General features: G+C 47.0%; 9 protein-coding genes across 9 annotated transcripts; 3 read left to right on the forward strand and 6 right to left on the reverse strand.

The window, feature by feature from the left end:
* Window positions 1-79: 79 nt before the first annotated feature.
* Window positions 80-524, reverse strand: EYB26_004389 (uncharacterized protein; the record flags this gene model as incomplete). Its single annotated transcript, XM_054263682.1, has 2 exons — window positions 80-273; window positions 350-524. 2 exons carry the CDS (start codon window positions 522-524, stop codon window positions 80-82), a joined length of 369 nt encoding a protein of 122 aa, XP_054119657.1.
* A 333-nt stretch (window positions 525-857) lies between these two features.
* Window positions 858-1,685, forward strand: EYB26_004390 (uncharacterized protein; the record flags this gene model as incomplete). Its single annotated transcript, XM_054263683.1, has 1 exon — window positions 858-1,685. One exon carries the CDS (start codon window positions 858-860, stop codon window positions 1,683-1,685), a length of 828 nt encoding a protein of 275 aa, XP_054119658.1.
* Window positions 1,686-1,995: 310 nt separating this feature from the next.
* EYB26_004391 (uncharacterized protein) lies at window positions 1,996-6,296 on the reverse strand (the record flags this gene model as incomplete). Its single annotated transcript, XM_054263684.1, has 2 exons — window positions 1,996-6,138; window positions 6,234-6,296. The coding sequence occupies 2 exons, from the start codon at window positions 6,294-6,296 to the stop codon at window positions 1,996-1,998; spliced, it is 4,206 nt and encodes a 1,401-aa protein (XP_054119659.1).
* A 350-nt stretch (window positions 6,297-6,646) lies between these two features.
* On the reverse strand, window positions 6,647-8,026 carry EYB26_004392 (uncharacterized protein; the record flags this gene model as incomplete). Its single annotated transcript, XM_054263685.1, has 1 exon — window positions 6,647-8,026. The coding sequence occupies one exon, from the start codon at window positions 8,024-8,026 to the stop codon at window positions 6,647-6,649; it is 1,380 nt and encodes a 459-aa protein (XP_054119660.1).
* A 709-nt stretch (window positions 8,027-8,735) lies between these two features.
* On the forward strand, window positions 8,736-9,125 carry EYB26_004393 (uncharacterized protein; the record flags this gene model as incomplete). Its single annotated transcript, XM_054263686.1, has 4 exons — window positions 8,736-8,747; window positions 8,804-8,834; window positions 8,905-8,986; window positions 9,050-9,125. 4 exons carry the CDS (start codon window positions 8,736-8,738, stop codon window positions 9,123-9,125), a joined length of 201 nt encoding a protein of 66 aa, XP_054119661.1.
* Window positions 9,126-9,501: 376 nt separating this feature from the next.
* Window positions 9,502-10,888, reverse strand: EYB26_004394 (uncharacterized protein; the record flags this gene model as incomplete). The annotated part of the gene is made up of 2 exons (XM_054263687.1): window positions 9,502-10,017; window positions 10,073-10,888. The coding sequence occupies 2 exons, from the start codon at window positions 10,886-10,888 to the stop codon at window positions 9,502-9,504; spliced, it is 1,332 nt and encodes a 443-aa protein (XP_054119662.1).
* A 1,062-nt stretch (window positions 10,889-11,950) lies between these two features.
* On the forward strand, window positions 11,951-13,433 carry EYB26_004395 (uncharacterized protein; the record flags this gene model as incomplete). The annotated part of the gene is made up of 6 exons (XM_054263688.1): window positions 11,951-12,124; window positions 12,186-12,222; window positions 12,284-12,351; window positions 12,419-12,792; window positions 12,877-12,944; window positions 13,012-13,433. 6 exons carry the CDS (start codon window positions 11,951-11,953, stop codon window positions 13,431-13,433), a joined length of 1,143 nt encoding a protein of 380 aa, XP_054119663.1.
* Window positions 13,434-13,870: 437 nt separating this feature from the next.
* EYB26_004396 (uncharacterized protein) lies at window positions 13,871-15,397 on the reverse strand (the record flags this gene model as incomplete). Its single annotated transcript, XM_054263689.1, has 1 exon — window positions 13,871-15,397. One exon carries the CDS (start codon window positions 15,395-15,397, stop codon window positions 13,871-13,873), a length of 1,527 nt encoding a protein of 508 aa, XP_054119664.1.
* A 463-nt stretch (window positions 15,398-15,860) lies between these two features.
* On the reverse strand, window positions 15,861-17,213 carry EYB26_004397 (uncharacterized protein; the record flags this gene model as incomplete). Its single annotated transcript, XM_054263690.1, has 2 exons — window positions 15,861-17,060; window positions 17,127-17,213. The coding sequence occupies 2 exons, from the start codon at window positions 17,211-17,213 to the stop codon at window positions 15,861-15,863; spliced, it is 1,287 nt and encodes a 428-aa protein (XP_054119665.1).
* Between the last annotated feature and the right edge of the window lie 717 nt (window positions 17,214-17,930).

Raw genomic sequence — 17,930 nt, forward strand, 5'->3', positions numbered from 1 at the left:
ACAACCAAAAGATAATGCAAATCGCTAATATGCCCAAAAAAGCTCCTCGATTCCATAACACAGTATTGAGATGTTTACATCACAGCACACCCTTGCGAGCCAATTCAATCTTCCTAGCAGCTTCTCCAGCCGTCCATCCTCCCCTCGATACACAAACGGCACTTCCTTCGCCCAATTCGACCTTCTCTTCAACGCTTGGATGCGGACATGGACAATGATGCGGGAAATGGACGCAGGCTAACGTGTCCGGACATAGATATTTCGTGCAGTGTGCTGTTTTTATCCAGAAATATTAGCTCGTGCCAATACGGAGTCTGTAGAATAACGCAGTAGTCGAGGATATGCTCACTTCCTTCCCATGTTTGTTGATACCAAGAGCTGTCGCTAGAAGCTTCCTGTTCTTGCTGATGACCTTGATGTGAACCGCCGCCACCGAACATCTGCTCGAAGAATTGGAACTGTGCTTGTGCAGTTGAGATGAGGAGGAACAGTGTCCAGATGGCTGTCAAGGGTTTGGCCAGCATGTTGCAAGATGGGTAGTTGGAAAAAGATCGGGAAAATATATATATATATTGTTACTATTTATCTCATGAATAGTTCAGAAACAAATGTTTCGTGAATCAATCAGTGAATTGTTTGAATCGTAGAATGAAGCCAGATATCTACATTGTAAAATGCCGACACGTGACCTCTTTACTACCACAGCTGGTCCGTGCTCCGATTGCTCCCCCGAGAAAAAGTTCCGCTGTCCGCATTCACCTCCATTCAACTTCCCTTCAACAGCAGCCATTGCACCCGGACCACGCGCCATTATCGGCCATTGTGCTCCCAGGAGCAATATACAATAAATTTTCACAATGCAGCAAAGTCTTAGGACATCATGGCGGATGCTGGAGCGCTCCTCGATCCTATCAAACTCTCGCTCCAGCCTATCCCCGTCAACACTCAGATCGAACTCGAGCATCTTCTCATCCATATCCAATAACCTGACAACTACAAAGCCTTCCATTTCTCAATATATCTCCCCCTTTGCACTACAAATCCGACACGCCTCGCACGCAACCCAAGGACGCGCCAACGCCAAAGCCCGTGATCCAGCCGGAAAACGTCTCGGCGCCAAAAAGAGCGGCGAACAATACGTCGTCCCCGGAAACATCATCTTCAAACAACGCGGCACATTATGGTTCCCCGGCGAAAACTGCGACATGGGCCGAGACCATACGATTTATGCTACCGAGGCTGGGTATGTGAAATATTATCGTGACCCGGAGTTGCATCCGAAGAGACGGTATATTGGAGTTTGTTTTGAGAGGGAGGGGACGTTGCCGACACCGAGGAATGCGCCGACGAGACGGAGGCTGAATATGGTTGCTGTTCCTCGTGTGGAGCAACCTGCCGGTGAACAGGAAGACCTGAATGCGGATGTCGAAAACGATGGGACAAAGGTGTTTGATGCCGAGGGTGCGGCCAAGACTACTTTGCCGCTTCGTCCGGGATACATGTACCGTGAAGCGAATTGGCAGATTGGACGGGCTGGTGACAAGGCTGCTATGACCGCTGAGACGTTTGATCCCAAGAACCGATGGTTGGCTTGGAGAAAGAGACAGGCTCGTGCCCAGCGTGCTGCCCAGATGAAGAGCTTGAAGGGCAAGAAGAAGTCCGGCAAGAAGCCCAAAGGCAGGTAGTCGGCTCTCAAAGGTCTGGTGATTTTGCTTCGGTAAAGGCGTCTATTCTTTCTACATTGTATTCTATCTCTTATAACGGCAATTGGTCGAATCTCATTGCTTTCAGCTGAGTGCCACAAATGTATTATACTACGAGCATTTAAACTGTACGAAACCGATCATTTTTCTTAGATTTTATTACTGTCAACTATAGCTTTATAGTCGACTTATCAGTACTCCGTACATGAATGGGTATCTTCTCAATAAAACAAACGATGTGTGAGCAAAGCAAGCACATACAACAGGAAGCAAACATATAACTATATCAAGTCTACTTGCAAATCTTCCCCAAGATCAAACTCTGACAGACGAGGTCATTGCTGATAACTCGTGGAGACGCTTCTTTGTCCTCATGAACTTCCATGAGCAAGGCGGATCGCTTCCTCTTGTTGCCTGTATTAGTTGTCTCATAGGGGTCGCCCATAATTGCCTCTGCTGCTGCCTCCTCACTGTGGTCAACATACAGCCAATCCCATCTGGGTCCCTCCTTCTTGTGGGCTTGTTTTCGAAGTAGTGTCTTCGCAGACTTCAGATCAAGAACACGCGCGATCCTTGCGGCTCCCAGGGCATACATAAGAAAAATATAAGCCTTGTGTCTTTCTTCTGTCTTGCCACGACCGAGGACTAGAAGCACGGACTGCCCATCGAGTAGTTTCGCACGAGCATTGAAAGTTTGTGGAAAGAGAGCCTTCTCCGCGGCGACTGGAGTAAGCACCCTGGACTTGATGGCTCCATAAAGAAAGCTCGATTCGCCAGCGGGCAGAAGATAGTGTTCCCAATTGACGATGCGATTCTGCTCAACGCAGTCTTCGATCCACCTCCTAGAAAGACAAGGCACATTGAGAGCTAAAGCTTGCATATATTTGGCGCGACGGGAATGTTTGTCAGCAATCAAGCAAGCAAACCCTGTATTTTCATACTTGGATGCTAGATGGAAGTCTACTTCTTCTTCAGCAACTCCGGCTTGTGACAAATTTTCCGGCTGTGTGACAGCAGGAGCATTTGAAGGATACTCAAATAGTTCTTCAAACCCGTCTTCGAGGATCTGGCCACCATTCAAGGATATTAATTTGACAAGTCGACCTTTATGAGCATCCTGGTCGCCCAAGGAGATGGCAAACACCATTCCAGAGAAAAGACCCAAGCGTATAGTGAGATGAGTGCGTGAGAGCTTAGACCCCGGTGATAGTGGTGTTGAAGCGCCTCGACTTGGGGTTTGCAGGACAGTTGGAGCAGGCTCGACTTTCTCAGGGACGACAAAATAGCGACCTTTCATCTGATTCCATAGTATCATGTCTAGGTAGATACTATAGATTGGAACTTCGATTGTCTGGTCACTCTCGAGGTAGCAGCCTCCTGAAATGCTCTTACGCTGCTTGGCGGCAACGATGACAGTCGAGTATCCATATATATCCGTAACAGGCAGATAGCCGTATTCATTTCTCTGTGTTAATTCCTCGGGCTTAAGTTGCTGTGAGAATCCGCGGATGATATGGGTGACCTTGGGCACCTTGGGAAAGTCAACTTTGATGGCATCTCCAACACGTAATTGTAATCTCTTGACGGACCCAAGAGCAACGTGGACAGGTCCACTATCTACAAAACCTACCACGCATCGTCGTGGTTCGTCTGCATGTATGAAAGTGGCAGGGTAGTAAGCACGTTTGCGACCATTCCAAAAGGCTAAAACCTGATATGGAGCTATGATCGGCTCTTCTGGCTCTGGAGACTGAATATCAGATGTGAGGTTCTCGGCTTGAGAATCCCTCACTGATAATTTTGTGCTAGAAGGAGCGACAGGTGTTTCTTCAGCTGCTTGCTCCGTCAGCTTTGTTTGAAATTGCTTCACATCCTCTTTGACCGAATGCTGCGAGTTGTGGGCCGAGGATTCAGCTGGCTGTGGGAGGACAGATTCCGGGACCGTTTTTTGGGGTGAAAGATGTTGGGATAATATAGATACGCGAGTTTTTGAGGTCGACTTTCGAGCCCGAGGTGATCCATCCATCTCATACAAGTCCTCACCAAGCTGCGATGGCCGAGCGCGCTGACGGCGAGCCACAGCGCGCATGGGAGGAGGTTCTGAATATTGAAACTGTTCCTCTGCAGGCGCAGATTGTTCTACATTCAGAGTGTAATTAGATTCCACGTTTTTCAAAGGAGAAGAGCCGTATTGTGAATTGACATAATCTTGGGTTGTGCGAAGTCTTTTCCTTGGTGTACGACGACTAGGACTTTTAAACATTATGTTGAAATCAGGGTCCTCGGTGTTTAAAAAATCGTCAAAGTTGATGGGTTCGCCATGAGTTGATTGAGGTGACATCTCAGCAGACAGTTCCGATAAAGACTTGATAGATCCCTTTTCCGGGCTAGAACCTATTAAAAAGCTCGGCTTCTTGATAGGGGAAGATCTTGAGGCTAAGCCGCTATTCCGTTGTCGTACGTGACGTTGAGGAGGCAAATCGTCATCTTCTTGTTCTGCCTCCTGCATCGTGGGTAGTTGATTGGATGGTCCTGGGGCTAGAATGGACCGCTGGTTGCGGTGAGGGCTAGACTCAGGAATACTTGTTTCGGGAATAGTGTCATAGCCGACTTTGTTCAACGGAGTGTTGGCAACATGTGACGGCATAGAAGATGGTTTCTCCGTGGCATTCTGAGTTGAGGAGACTGGGTCGTTGGAGGATACTTGATGCAGCGTAGGCCGAGTCGGAGGTCGCACAGACGCAGACGGAGACTGCTGCACAGATTGTCTGCTTGGAGATAGAGGAGCCTTATGCTCCATGTTATTTTGGCGACGCTTCCTTTTTGTGGGCGGTGATGAATCGTCATAGGACGAATAAATATGTACAGACTCAGCCTGGGATAATAGACTTGTGGTCTTCTTATGTTTCGATACTCGCTGACTTGGTGACGGTTGAGAATCTCGCACATTGACCACTTGTTGCGAGTTTTGGACATAAGTCCCAGCTGCTAGTTCATGGTTTTCTGCCGGAGGTGTATCAGTCATCACTGAGTCGTTATTCATATCTAGCGCTTGCGACAGACGATCATGCGCAGCAGTAGTTGCCTGTGCCATATCTGCGTAAGGTCCAACATGGTTTTCCTTATCCTCTTCGGAAGATAATGGGGCCTGTCGAGTTTGACTTTGAGGAACTTCGGCAGTGCCCTCCTTATCTGTCTCTTCTTCGCTCACGCCTTCACCATTCAGGGGGACAGAAGGCTCTTGTGTTTCATCCGCTTCCACTGAGTTCTCTCGACTTAGAGGCTTAGTTGAGGCCATTGATGGCTTGACTGCAGAATCACTAGACGATCTTCCGTGGGTTACAGACGCTAGCCGCAAGCTTGTCTCAAAATCAAGATCCCTTCGACGATTCAACCGTTGAACAAGACTTGATTCTTCTTCAAAGTCTCTATCAATTGGCTCTTCCGAGTCAATATTTTCAGCTGATCTAGTTCGTCGCTCCTCCCTTATCTGAGCACGTCGCTTCTGCGACTCATCCATGGAAACGTACGAATAAGGATCGGTGTGAGTTCTTGTCAGATTGGCCCCAGGTGTGCGAGAGGGAGAGGATGCGTCTCCGCCTAATGGGCGAGCTTGTATAGGAAGATCAGGGGAAGGACGATCTGATAGCGGACCGGAGTGCAATCTATTTGCAAAAGGTGAGACAGGAGTTTGGGTTGCCTTGAACAGTTGGCTCATGGAGAGAATGCCACCGCTGGAACTCATATCGGCGGCAAGAGGGTTCCGGGGAAGGGACGGGGTTGTGGCTGCCATATTGGGAAGCTCCCGCCGCTTCTCTGCAGTAATTGGAGTCTCCAGGAAACGCTGTGACTCTGGGAAACTATTGTGGCTCGGAAATTGTGGAGGAGAGGATTGGCCATCTTTTGAGCTGATTGCCTCGTCGTCTGAACTATACTGTTTTGCTGCTGCTTGTTTATTTGACTCAAAGTCGGCTAGTAAATTTATATGGCCCGATTCTCCTTCCTTAACTGTCATCTGAAAAGATTCCTGGCCGGCATTGTACGAATCTGACAAACCATGTTCACTGCTCTGCGAAGGTTGGAAAGATTTCCCGCGCGATATAATATTTTCGAAAATCGATTGCGAAATCGGTTGAGTATCGCCGGCAGCGGTATCCCCAGCGCTCATCTTGTGTACATTCGCTTCAGGAACGGTGCTCAAGGGCTCTTCTTGTGTATTTAGGACTCGCTCGGTACTTGTGTACACATCGTGGTTCGTAGACGAAACTACTTGGACAGCGACGACGGACTCGGCAATTTTCGCACGAGAGGCGCTTTGATGGAACGAAACACGTTCTTCGACGTTTATATGTTCGGTGGTAAAAGGCAGGACGTTGAGAGAGGATGAAATTTGAGATTCAGCCTCGCTCACAAGCGATTGAGACACATCCGTTTCCTAAAAGCGTTATATTAGGAGTTAGCGCGTTTAATTAGGACGCCAGACGCCACCATCATGCCAATCAACTCAGGCGAGGAGAAAAGGGCACATACGTCGCAGCCAAGCGCAAAACGTTTTAATTTTGCAATGTCGAGACTGTCGGGCTGAGAATCCATGCTCTGAAGCGACCGATCACTTGAGAAAGGGCACTGTTTAGTAGATTTATTCGAATCTAGACAATCCTCGTCGTGCCACCATCCACTTCGTCTAGGCCATCATGACGCGAAACGCGTAAATTCACGTGATATTTTCGCGTCTGGTGGGGGCCCTAATATTACACCTCCTTTAGCTAGCGTGATTTCATACTTGAAGATTTCTCATAGGCAGCGAAGAAGAATTTGAGGATATTTGAAGAAAGAATTTGGGTATCATGCTATCATACAGTCATCATGCATTATGTACAGGTTAAGTAGTTCACATACAACAGGCTAACTCATATCAATTCACAACCACATATTCCATAGAATCAATCTCGAGACCGATTCGGCAGCCATCGTCGAAGCAGAATCTCGCGCACTTTATACTGACGTAGAGTCTCTCCTAGGTTATCCAGGGATGCTGACGCTGATGGAGGCGGCACGTCGACAAAGCATAGAACAAGGGTTTTCTTGACTTGTGCCTGCACACGGTTCACGCCATGTAACCACCACCAACTACGCGATTGCTTTTTGGTAGAATACTCCTTGAGCTCGGGGGTAGATTCCCAGTATGAGTTTTCATAGGAAGGTAGGACGAGGACCGCAAATTCGGCGTGTGCAAAAACCGGTCCACGGTTGTAGAGTAGGTAGTCAGTGCCGAATTTGACACCAGATCGGACTACCCAGCCAAGGGAACGGAAGTGATGGTAGGCCACGTAGGAGATGAGGAATGGGTCATCTGGAGCGATAGGTTGTGCATCAGACAGGGCTGGGAATGTAGAGTTCTGGGTGAAGAGCTTGATGAGAGATGGCGTCGGTATGATTGTATTCGTGTCTTGGTCGAAGACCTGAAGTGCTCCCAATCCGTATACAAGAAACAGGGCCTCTTCGTTGGTTAGTTGGAGATGCTCCTCGTTGATCAGAGTTTCCTCTGTGATTTTTGTTGAACCATTGATATGGCTATGCTCTGGCTCGGGTGTGAACTGTTTCTCTTCAACCACCGGCGAAAAGCGTACGGTCTTCGTTGTGCTCGATGCTTCGCTGGACGATACATTGACGTTTTCAGCGGACCCATTCAAAGAGCCATTGATGTGCTCATCAACGATCACGGTTTCGGATGGGATAACAGCCTTATCGGCAGATGCATTGAGAGTGTCATTCATGTGTTCAGCGGCAGAGGGAGCCAGCGTATCTGATTGAAGAGCAACACCCGCTTGCCGAGCTGCCTCCTCTCTCAATTGCTGCGCAATAGCTTCTTGCTCCTTCCTCGCTCGCTCGAGTTTCATTTCACGACGCTCTACTCTTCGTTGGCCCGTTACTTCTTCATTCGTCTTGTTGGCTAATAGACCCCTTCTTTTCTTCTCACGTTCAAGCCAGCTAGGCTCACTCCTGCTCAGGCTACCTTTACCAAAGAAACCCATCTCCCATAGAGCTCTCATGGTTTTTGGATCCGTGACTTGTATGGATGAGGTAGAAGCATCAAAATAAGCGGAATATATTTCTTTTTCTGGTGGAGAGACTAAGTATGTTGTGAGATATGACAAGATGACACTAATGACAGACAATGGATTGTGCGGGATCAGGGGTGGTAGTGGATGGACTGCAACAGGAAGTGGGAAGCGATGAATATGTCTGTAATTAGGCTTTTGTGGTCGAGGATGCTTGTTCTTGCCGCCGCCCTGGGGCTGGGCCGCCATCGGATTCACCATGTTTGATGAAGCCGTATTATTTTTCTTTGATGGTTCAATCACTACTTTGACAAGTTGTTAGCCTTGAATGCGTCACAATAATTCAAAAGGTGACGCAAGTATGAATTGAAAAGGTTCGCTTTACTCAGATACCGTTGTAGTCTATAATCAAATGCCAACACAGACAAACAGCAAGAAATCAAAACGCCGTAGGCCTAGGCATATATGATATGGTGTCATCACCGAAGCGAGGGTCGTGCCAGAGGGGAGGGTAGGGAGACAACATGGGTAGCTTACCAGTTATGGCATGTAGGGAAGATAATCCCTACAATGGCAATATTTCGCAGTAAATGCAATACACTTCGGTTAGTATATCATCTTAATAGTTCCCGCATGTTATCAGAAATAGATGGTTGAAACTGAAAAGAAGAACTGTGATTGTCAACAAGGAGCGAGAGGAGATGGTGATTAAATAGAGAGAAAAATCAGCAGCTTCGGAAGCGGGAGAAAATTTCTGGCTTAGTGAAAGCGTTGGTCCGCGCGGCTCCCGGCCAATGATATGCCGAGGTTGTGGAGCTAGCGCGGCCCGGCGGGCGGTGAGAGGAATACACCAAAAATTTCTCTGATAGAGAAAATTGCTTAGGTCTATCGGATCGAATATCGTTAAACGACCAGCCAACATTCTTATCCAAAAGCATTCGTTGCCAGAAAATATAAACACACCGTCAAAATGCATCTTATGGTACGTCTACTCCTTTTTTTTCTTGCCTGGGAATAATGGCACTAACAGTGAGGTAGTACACTCTCGACAAAGATGGCAAGCGCATCTGTTCGTCTCCCATCCACAATCAGAAACCTGAAGCAATCCGGTGGCAAGGACTAACAATGAAATTATACAGATACGCTTAAGAAGGTTCTGAGCGGCGAGGTCACCAAGTCCGCACACCCTGCACGATTCTCCCCGGATGACAAGTACTCGAGGTGAGCTCTCACTTTTACCAAAACTAAGATAAGACTATTTCGCTAACAAAATCATCTATATAGACACCGAGTCACTTTGAAGAAGCGTTACGGTCTCCTCCTCACACAACAGCCTGACAAGGTGGCTGCTAAGATGTAAAGCCCTTGGTCGCAAAAAATGGGAAAAGCAATGGCATCAAGCAGGTGTGCCAAGTCTGCAATGTGATACCTCATCGAAATAAATGGCGAACGGTGTTTGATCTATTTGGGACGTTGTTTGGATTCTTGACTTTTGATATTTTCGGAGGAAGAGCATGTCAGGTTGCATAGCCGGAATCTCTAGATGATTTCTACTTCGGTATAACATTGATATATTTCCTTCCACTTTTTTTTTCAATGTGCGGTATATATACCTATATGTACTCGTTGTATTTCATCAAAATCGTAAAGTAAGAGAGACTAGAGCGGCATATGCCTAGAAAGTATGTATATGGTCCTCCCAAACGCCATCATATGCAATATCATGCGCGCAATCATCATCGTCTTCTCGAGTTGACATTACGACCAGCTCCAACCTTAACTCGACCACCAGATCTATGTCTTTCACCAGTCAAGATGCCAGGAAGATAATCTTCGTCCATAAGATCACGTTCTCTCCTTTGCTGCCGCTTTTCATCCGTCACTGCACGGCTATACTCCTTTTGATCCTCAGCAAGAATGAGCCCTGTGCCCCAGCCTCCTTGTCCACCGCCTCCTTTCCATTTACCATTGGAAGACCCATGGACGGGTTTGGGGACACTGAACACGTTGCCGCGGTTATTCCATTGCATGTTCTTCTTGAGGTGGAGTTTGAATTGGCCGTTGGCGTCAGTCGAGCATGAGACTCGGGTGAGAGTATCTTTTCCACAGCGAGGACAGAATTGTTTATTCATTTCTTTTGTGATGGAAAAGCATGCGTGGCAACGCTTGACGAATGTCCTAAGGTGACGGATCCTTTGGAGCGTCGTTGTTGATAGCAGATTCAAGTTCATTTGTAGAAGAACATTTTGACACTAAAAATAGTCTATTAACGCATGTATCTTTTTTTGCAAAATAGATATTACTTACAGCAAAATCAGTTGTCATAGTGGCAACTTGCATGACTTTAGGCTCTGGTGATCCTGATAATCCAGCTTCTTCATCACGAGCTTGCTTCTTCTTGATGTTCGAGGGTGTGATCCATTCACCACCGCCGTCTGAATCTTCACCTTCCTCTTCATCTTCGACGATCTCAACAATAACCTCTTCCGCGCCATCTTCCACTGTACCATCAACATTAGGGACAATTTCTTCAGAGGCAGCTTCGGTTGTTTCGGTGCTTTGAGCGACGTCCTCCTTGATTGTTGTTTTGGCCAAGTCTTCAGCAACAGTATCAATATCTGTCGTAGTATTTTCACCGTTTATTTCCTCCTTTCCTGGGGCTCCCTCGGCGGCCTCATCACCAACTTCTTTCTCAGTTGTAGCATTTTCTGCCGATGCCTCTGGCTCCTTAACGGGTGGCTTGCCATTCACCCTCTTCTGACCAGGCACACTCCTCAACCTCCAATCACCACCATTTCTCTCACACTCAATCTCATACGCAAGCGCCAAAATCTCAATATCAACTTTACTCAACACGGCACGATCACCAGTCTTGCGCGCAAACTCGCTTATGACCTGCACACTTTTGGGCGATGGTGTCCTTTGTTTCAAGAATGGAAGATATAATGTCTCAACGCGGGATCGAGCAACGGGATCACGGATTTCTCCTACCACTGCTGGAGTGGTCACTAATTCTTCGGCTTGGGCGAGTAATGTCGATAGCGGGGGAACGTTTTTTAGGATGGGGCCGGCATCGAGCACGATCGTGTGCACCTGTTTTGTTGGTGCAGACGGTTCTGCCATGGCTGCGGCGGATAGATATTTCTCAATATCCAAGCAATCCAAATTTTTATCCGATGGAATGTAGCAACGGTTCAGTAGAAAAGTTGTAGTACTCTGCAGGTTGTTGAAGGTAGAATTTCTTCCACTTTTTCTGTGGATGGCCCGTGCACGGGTGTCCTTATCTCTTATCGGAGAGGTAATCCTTATCTTATCGGTGACTGCCAATTATGGAGATCATCATCGTCGTCATCAGCCCTAAATGCTCATCATCATCTCTGATATATCTTTCTGAATGAGATATGCATTTATCGTGGACTAAGTATGTTTGAAATCTTTGTTACTCATGTCTAGTCAGCTATCGATCAGTGATATATCACTCAGTGAACTCCAAGGCAATCACCCACTACTCGTCTCCGTCAGTTTCTTACTTGAAACTAACTACTTCCGAGTCTATTTCATTCAAGCATTGATATAGCATAATTTGTAGTTTTGTATGCCTGTTGGTACATATCTAGACACTAATTAATGGTTATTGACACAGAAACAAGATAGAACCAGTGGAATGATGTTTCCCAAACTCATTAGGATCACCGTAGACTTTTATATAGAGCAACCAATAAACTTCAGTATCCAGTCTATAAAAGCTGGCAATGATTGGTATATTATAGGTAGCTTACCTTCTTTCGGAGTGGTTGGACCAGCCTGTGATACGTACCTACAATCCTCAACATCGGACATCAGACGATATGTTTCACCCCTCAAGCCCCCTCAAGTCAACACACCGACGTCGGGCGTAAAAAGGTACTTACCCCCCGGGCGTAACTTGAAGACACTCTCTAACGCGCTTCTACCATTCAGGAGAGACCTTGGAGTGTCTGTCAACCACAAGACATGTGACCTGGTGCCTCCCCTTCCCCAGCAGTCTTTCCTTTTTAGGCTCGTTTGGTTATAACAACATAAACACCAAGTCTTTGTTGCTTGTAGCTGGCCTCAACGTCCTCTATCCTTTCCTTTAGCTTCGTCTTGATTCTAACAATCCATTCCTTGATTACTTCCATTCGTGAGACCATTCTCCTACTCGAAATGAGCACCTCTGAACCTCACGTGTTCCCTCTGGGACACGAGGCTAAACACGCAATAACTGCAAGTCTGGTCCTCATGGGAGTCGCCATTTCCTTGCTGTTTACTCGCTTCTATACTCGACGCCATCTCATTGACGCTGTGCAGTCGAGCGACTACATGGTTTTGCTTGCTTCAGTAGGCGCCTCCCTTTTTCCAATTTCTTCCAAAAAATTATCTAACATTGAAGTATTCATAGATGTTCGCTGTGACTTTTGTCGGAATCTTTATTGCTGGTGGGTTCCTTGCGTTTATCAATGTTGATCTGCAGCAGCTCGAAGCTGATAAACATGTTAGCCGTCATATATGGCGTGGGTATGCACGAATCAGAAATCGATCCATTAGATCGTATCCAACAAAAGAAAGTAGGTAAAAATACAAGACTTCAAACAAATCAAATCCCTTGGGCGCAAACTGATCATCAATCATCAGCTCTACTGGCTCAGCACCCCATTCTACAACGCCAGCATGGTCACCGCCAAAGCCTCAATCATCATCCAATATTTCCACGTCTTCCCAACCAAGAAGATGCGCATCTTTTGCTGGATCATGGTCGTCGTTATTGCCATACACGGTACCTGGGTTATTCTGAGCGCGTTCTTGAACTGTATCCCAGTGGCACATTTCTGGGACCCAGCCGTTCCAGGTCATTGCCTCGCATACAAGCCGCTTTGGTACTCAAACGCGGCATTGAATATCATGACAGACATGACGATCTTGTTCATGCCTATTCCAGCTTTGGTGCCATTGGATTTGCCCCTGAGACAGAAGGTTGCGTGTTGCTGTATCTTTGCTCTGGGAGGCTTGTAAGTTTTATTCCTTATGACTCGCTTCCTCATCACTGGAGGCAATAAGGACAAAAGAAATACTAACCTCCTGGCCAACTCCAGCGTCTGTATCACGAGCATTTGCCGTCTCCTTAGTCTAAAGACACTCTTCAACTCTCACGACCGTTCTTGTGAGTCCGTTGTCCTCAAATCCCCATAACAGAAGGCTGATATATTACCCCCTAACATCTTTTCTAGATCACAACCTAGCCGTCTTAATGTGGTCCGCCATCGAATGCAACACAGGAGTAATCTGCGCATGCCTACCCACGCTCCGTCCGGCCCTCACCCGCCTCTGGCTTGCACTAGCTTCAATCTTCGTTCCCGGCCATCGACGCGGCCGCTCCAGTTCCGATACTATAACATCTTTCTACGGCCGTAGTGACGAAAGTGCTGCTATACCAATCGTCCATGAAACACTCATCTCCCCTAGAGAGCTTGACTCGAACCGCGGATCTGTCGCTACAGCCAAACCTGGAAGCAGCGCTGGTGGCAGCAGTATGCAGCAGGCCCCTCCGAATGTTAGGATGATACCGACGCCGGGGAATGGGTTTGCACAGGATCTGGCGCGGAAAGGCTCCTTTTTTGAGCAGCAGCAGCGTCCTAATAGTTACGTATGATAGTGTGAGCTCCGAAGTGATGAATCATGTTGGTGCTATTATGATGAAGGAAAGAATCTACGAGAGATGACGATGATGATAACAATGGCGTTGGTGGGTGTATTGAAGTATGATATACTACGAGTAGGAGCGCAGCAATCAAGGATGATAAAGCTTACAGGCACTATCGAATTGTTACAGGAATCCTCCCTGCTCTCCTGTATATGATTGGCTGCAACCGACGAAAAAAAAATTATGGGAATTTTCTGGAAAATCCCTGGTTCTGAAAAAGTAAAGTGCAGATGCAGTAGTTCACAGGAGACGTACGACTACAGGGCTGTGCCCTACAATAAAATCAGCATGGAACGCTTATATATCTAAATGATTCTATTCAACCATCAGACTACAATGCTAAGGGCAAACAACGTAAAGACATTTCTTAAACAAGTGTGACACGTTTAAAGGCTTGGAAAGCTCTTATCAACCTCCTCAAAATGATCAAAGAAACCCTTGAACAGCTTCACACCCAAGCCGGGATCCAAACTTCCCGTCGTTGCTCGAATACTGTGCATGCTCAACTGTGGAATACCGGCATCAATAGTCCTCAATCCAATCTGGGCACTGGTCATAGGACCAATAGTACCGCCTGATCGGGAATCGTTCCTGATTTGGAAGATTTGTAGGGTTGAGTCGCACTTTTCGGCGACTTGTTGTAGGATTGCATGGCTGACGGCGTCCGTGGCCATGTGGCCGTTAGGGTCTGCGGAAACAGTCACACCGACATTAAGGCGCGGCATGTGGTTTGGAAGGTAGGCATTGAGGAAGTTGGGGTTAACGGCGTGAATGACATCGGATGAGATTAGGAAACTGTTGGCGACAGTCTGGTTGTAAAGGTTTGGTCCATAGTTGCCCTCAGCGAATGCTTCGGTGATACGCTCAATGACGCTGCTGAGATAAGTTGATCGTGCACCCTGACGGAGAAGAGAACCAACTTCCTCATCATCAAACATGCCCACAAGCTTGACTAGGCCTGGCGACGTCGAATCCGGTGAAGCAAGGAGAGCTTCCTGAGCTGCGAAGCAGCAAAGCTTATCGTCAATGCGACCAGCAAAGATAAGGTCTTTCTCAAGACCACCCACTTGTGCAGGTTGGCTGTCAAAGAGCTCCAACTCCCAGTTGATGATACTGCTGTAATCGGTGATACCGAGTTCTCCTGCAATGACCTGCACCAATTTGGGAGGCTGGGTGGCCGCAAAAGTGCCGGGCTTGATAGCATCTACTGTCTCGTCAGAGCCAGATGCGCCAAACAGATCGGAGTTATCAATTCCAATAATAGGGACCATATTAGTCTCGGGGTTAGCAGCCGTTGAGGCTGCGCCGAAATGAGGAGCCAGAGTCGGGATACGAGCGATGGGCCAGTCCAGCTTGACCAATTTCGACTTCACAACGCCATCTGTACCCTTCACCAGCACGCGACCGCCGATACCCAAGTCGCGATCCCACCAAGTCTTATTCAAGGCGCCTGCATACGGAGCAACTGCTATCTGCTTGAACCCAACCTTGGTGGGCAATGTTGGAACGGGCTTCAATCTAGCGGTCAACGCATCGATATGTCCCGCAACAAGGCCAATTCCATTTCCACTCTTGTATTCACTTCCCACGGCAAATGCGATTAAAGAGCTGTCATTGCGAGTGAGGTAGTACTTTCCACCACGCTTCAATTCGGAGGTCCACGTGTCTCGTTCAGATAGCTTCTTGTAGCCCTGAGCTTCGAGCTGCTTGCTGAAATGGTTTACGGCGTGAAAGATAGTAGGGTTCTTGCTCATAAAATCGATAAAAGGCTGTGTATAAGCTTCTGGGGAGAGGGCAGTGGCTGGTTCTTGCTGCTGTTGCTGCGGGGAAGCTATCGGACTGGGTTCCTCCACATGCTCGGATAGCTGCAGGCGCGAGACCGAGGAGTGAAGGGATGAAATGCGTTGTTTCATGTTATTATATGCGTTCAAGTATGCGGAAGGAAGAAAATAAAGCTGATATCGAAGGGTGTAATCAAGACAGGGATCAGTATGTCAAAACAGAGAGAGGTATGGGAAGGAGAGAAACAGAAGGGCGGGAACCTGGAGGAAGGCGCGAGTAAGTAAGGTACCAGGAACCAGCCAGCCACACTAACGATGATAACATTGCATTGTGATTGGCCGCCTATCAGCCTGGTCACGCGCCCTCTTATCTTATCGGTGGAGGTCACGTTGCATCCACAGCCCTAATTACGTTCCCCGATGCTTCACTCCGACGCTAACTGCAGCAAGGTACACCGACTATTGTCTGAGTCACAGAATGGATTCGAAGGGCAAGAAGAATTAATTTAAGATGTTCATTCTAAGGTATCGAAAGACAAAACTGACATGCCGCACCAAATTTGTACATATTCATCGGATTGAAGGGTCATCCCGTCTAATTCGATCCAACAACTGCGTTCCAGTTAACCATCCCATCAACACAATCAGTCGTAATAGCTGGGCCTGTGGCATATGCAACTTCTGTCTCGTTTCTCACAATCCAGAATGTCGTATTACCCGTCTGTCCATCGAAGGGCACCTCAAACGTACTCAATCCTGCCTGCCGAGCATAAAAGCTGGTAATGTTGTTATCGTTGCCAATCTGTACACCAATCCAGCTCGGCTCCTTGATCAAGACAGCAATGTAGATCTTATCCTCCGCAAGGGTAGCTGGGCCCATTGCTGGTTGACCCTGTTGCGGACAGTTGCCGGTAGTACCACCATCGTTTCCGGACTGACTTGGATTGGTTCTGTACCAGTAGACTACCGTGTCTCGTGCGATACGGATCCTGGATCTGTCGCCTAATTTGTATGATGCAATAAAATATGGCAGTAATGCCCGCCATGCGTCGTGAGGATTGTTCTCGACATATCGTGCCGCTCCTTGGGGGATACCATCGGTACGAATGGGGCCGATGTAGTGCGATTCGCCAAAATCATTCCACGAAATAATCTGCACAAAATCTGGCTGAAAGCGATAGACTTGTTCCCAGCGATAGGTCCAAAGCTGCGCACCTTTCCATAACCAATTCTTATTCCATTGCGGGAGATTCGTGTAAAACCACGGCGAAACAGGCATCATGTATGGTCTGCCATGGGTAGAATTTCTCCATGCTCGGTCACTCTGAAGCGTTTTATCATGGTCACCAACAGGCCATGCGTCCCAACTGAAGAACCCGTCAACATTATGTCGTACTTCTTCAAAGCGCTGCGGTCCCAGACTTGTCCAATCGGGTATGGCGAAACAGTCTGTCTTGTTGCGGATAGTTGGCCAATCGTCAATATTTCCTACTCCTTCAAATGTTGAAACGAGTGGCTTATCATCATAGTAGAACTGCGCCTGTGATTCTTTGTATTTGTTGATGGTGTCGATTACTCTATCCACTGGCCAAGGACCGCCGGATAGATAGTCAAAGGAAAGAAAAAGAGAAAAATCCCCGACATTTTCTGCTGCAGCGTACGCTTTCTGTAGTATTTGATCTGTGGCCGTGTCTTGTTGAGCTATATTCAGCGCGAAGCCATCGATGAGTGAATGTTTGGCTAGATTGATTTCGGATTCCCACTGCTCTTGTGTCATAGACGCTGCATTCCCGACCTTAGACAGAGTTAGCTCATTCTATCGCTGCGTTGGGCGATGTTTATGATTGTAATTTCCGCTTACAATAAAGTGTGCAAAGACGAATTTGGGCATAGCAGCCGTGACATGATCTATGAGAGCGAAAATGAACAGTGTCAAATAGACATGCATATTGACAGATAAAAGCATGTACTAAAGGGACTTATTACAAGAATTAAATGTATTACATGTAACTAAACGCGAACATTGGATGATATATGTAGTGGAGAAATGACTTTGAAGAAGATGCCTAACCCTAAACCTTCATTCTTTGATCTCGTCAACAAGCTCAATGTGTTAAGCAAGCCATTGCACACGAACAATGCACATATCTCGATTAGACAAATATTCAAAGCATAGTATGTAGCTCATACAGAAACTCGATGTGGGTACATAATCAATTTAAACTATCAATGTTGTTGTCTCGGTCTGGTATGGACAGGGAGGCGTTCCCACGTGTTGGAATTTCCAGGAAATTAATTACGTACTTGATCACTGTGAATACAGTTATCTGATATCTAAGAGTACAGCACAAGTAGGAATAATATCTAGGGATATTAAATGATAGGAATCTAGCAGGCTTCAAAAGAGCCAACGCTCGGGCTATGTTAACCCCTGATATGTCCAACTGCTTGAAACAAATGAAAATCTAAATATGGCAAGCAATCCGGCTACCGCACAAGGTCGGATGACTTGACATGGGCTTCATGAACGAATACTCGAGATGGGACTAAAGGACATCACCAGACAGTGTATTTAGTATTGTCACCATGTAGGACCGATAAGAATGATTTGTAAAAACAGAAGTCACACACCACATAAATAAGTATTCTCAGTATTCCTAATAGC

The sequence above is a fragment of the Talaromyces marneffei genome, chromosome 3, assembly GCF_009556855.1.
Source record: "Talaromyces marneffei chromosome 3, complete sequence".
In the NCBI taxonomy this organism is placed as follows: Eukaryota; Fungi; Ascomycota; class Eurotiomycetes; order Eurotiales; family Trichocomaceae; genus Talaromyces; species Talaromyces marneffei.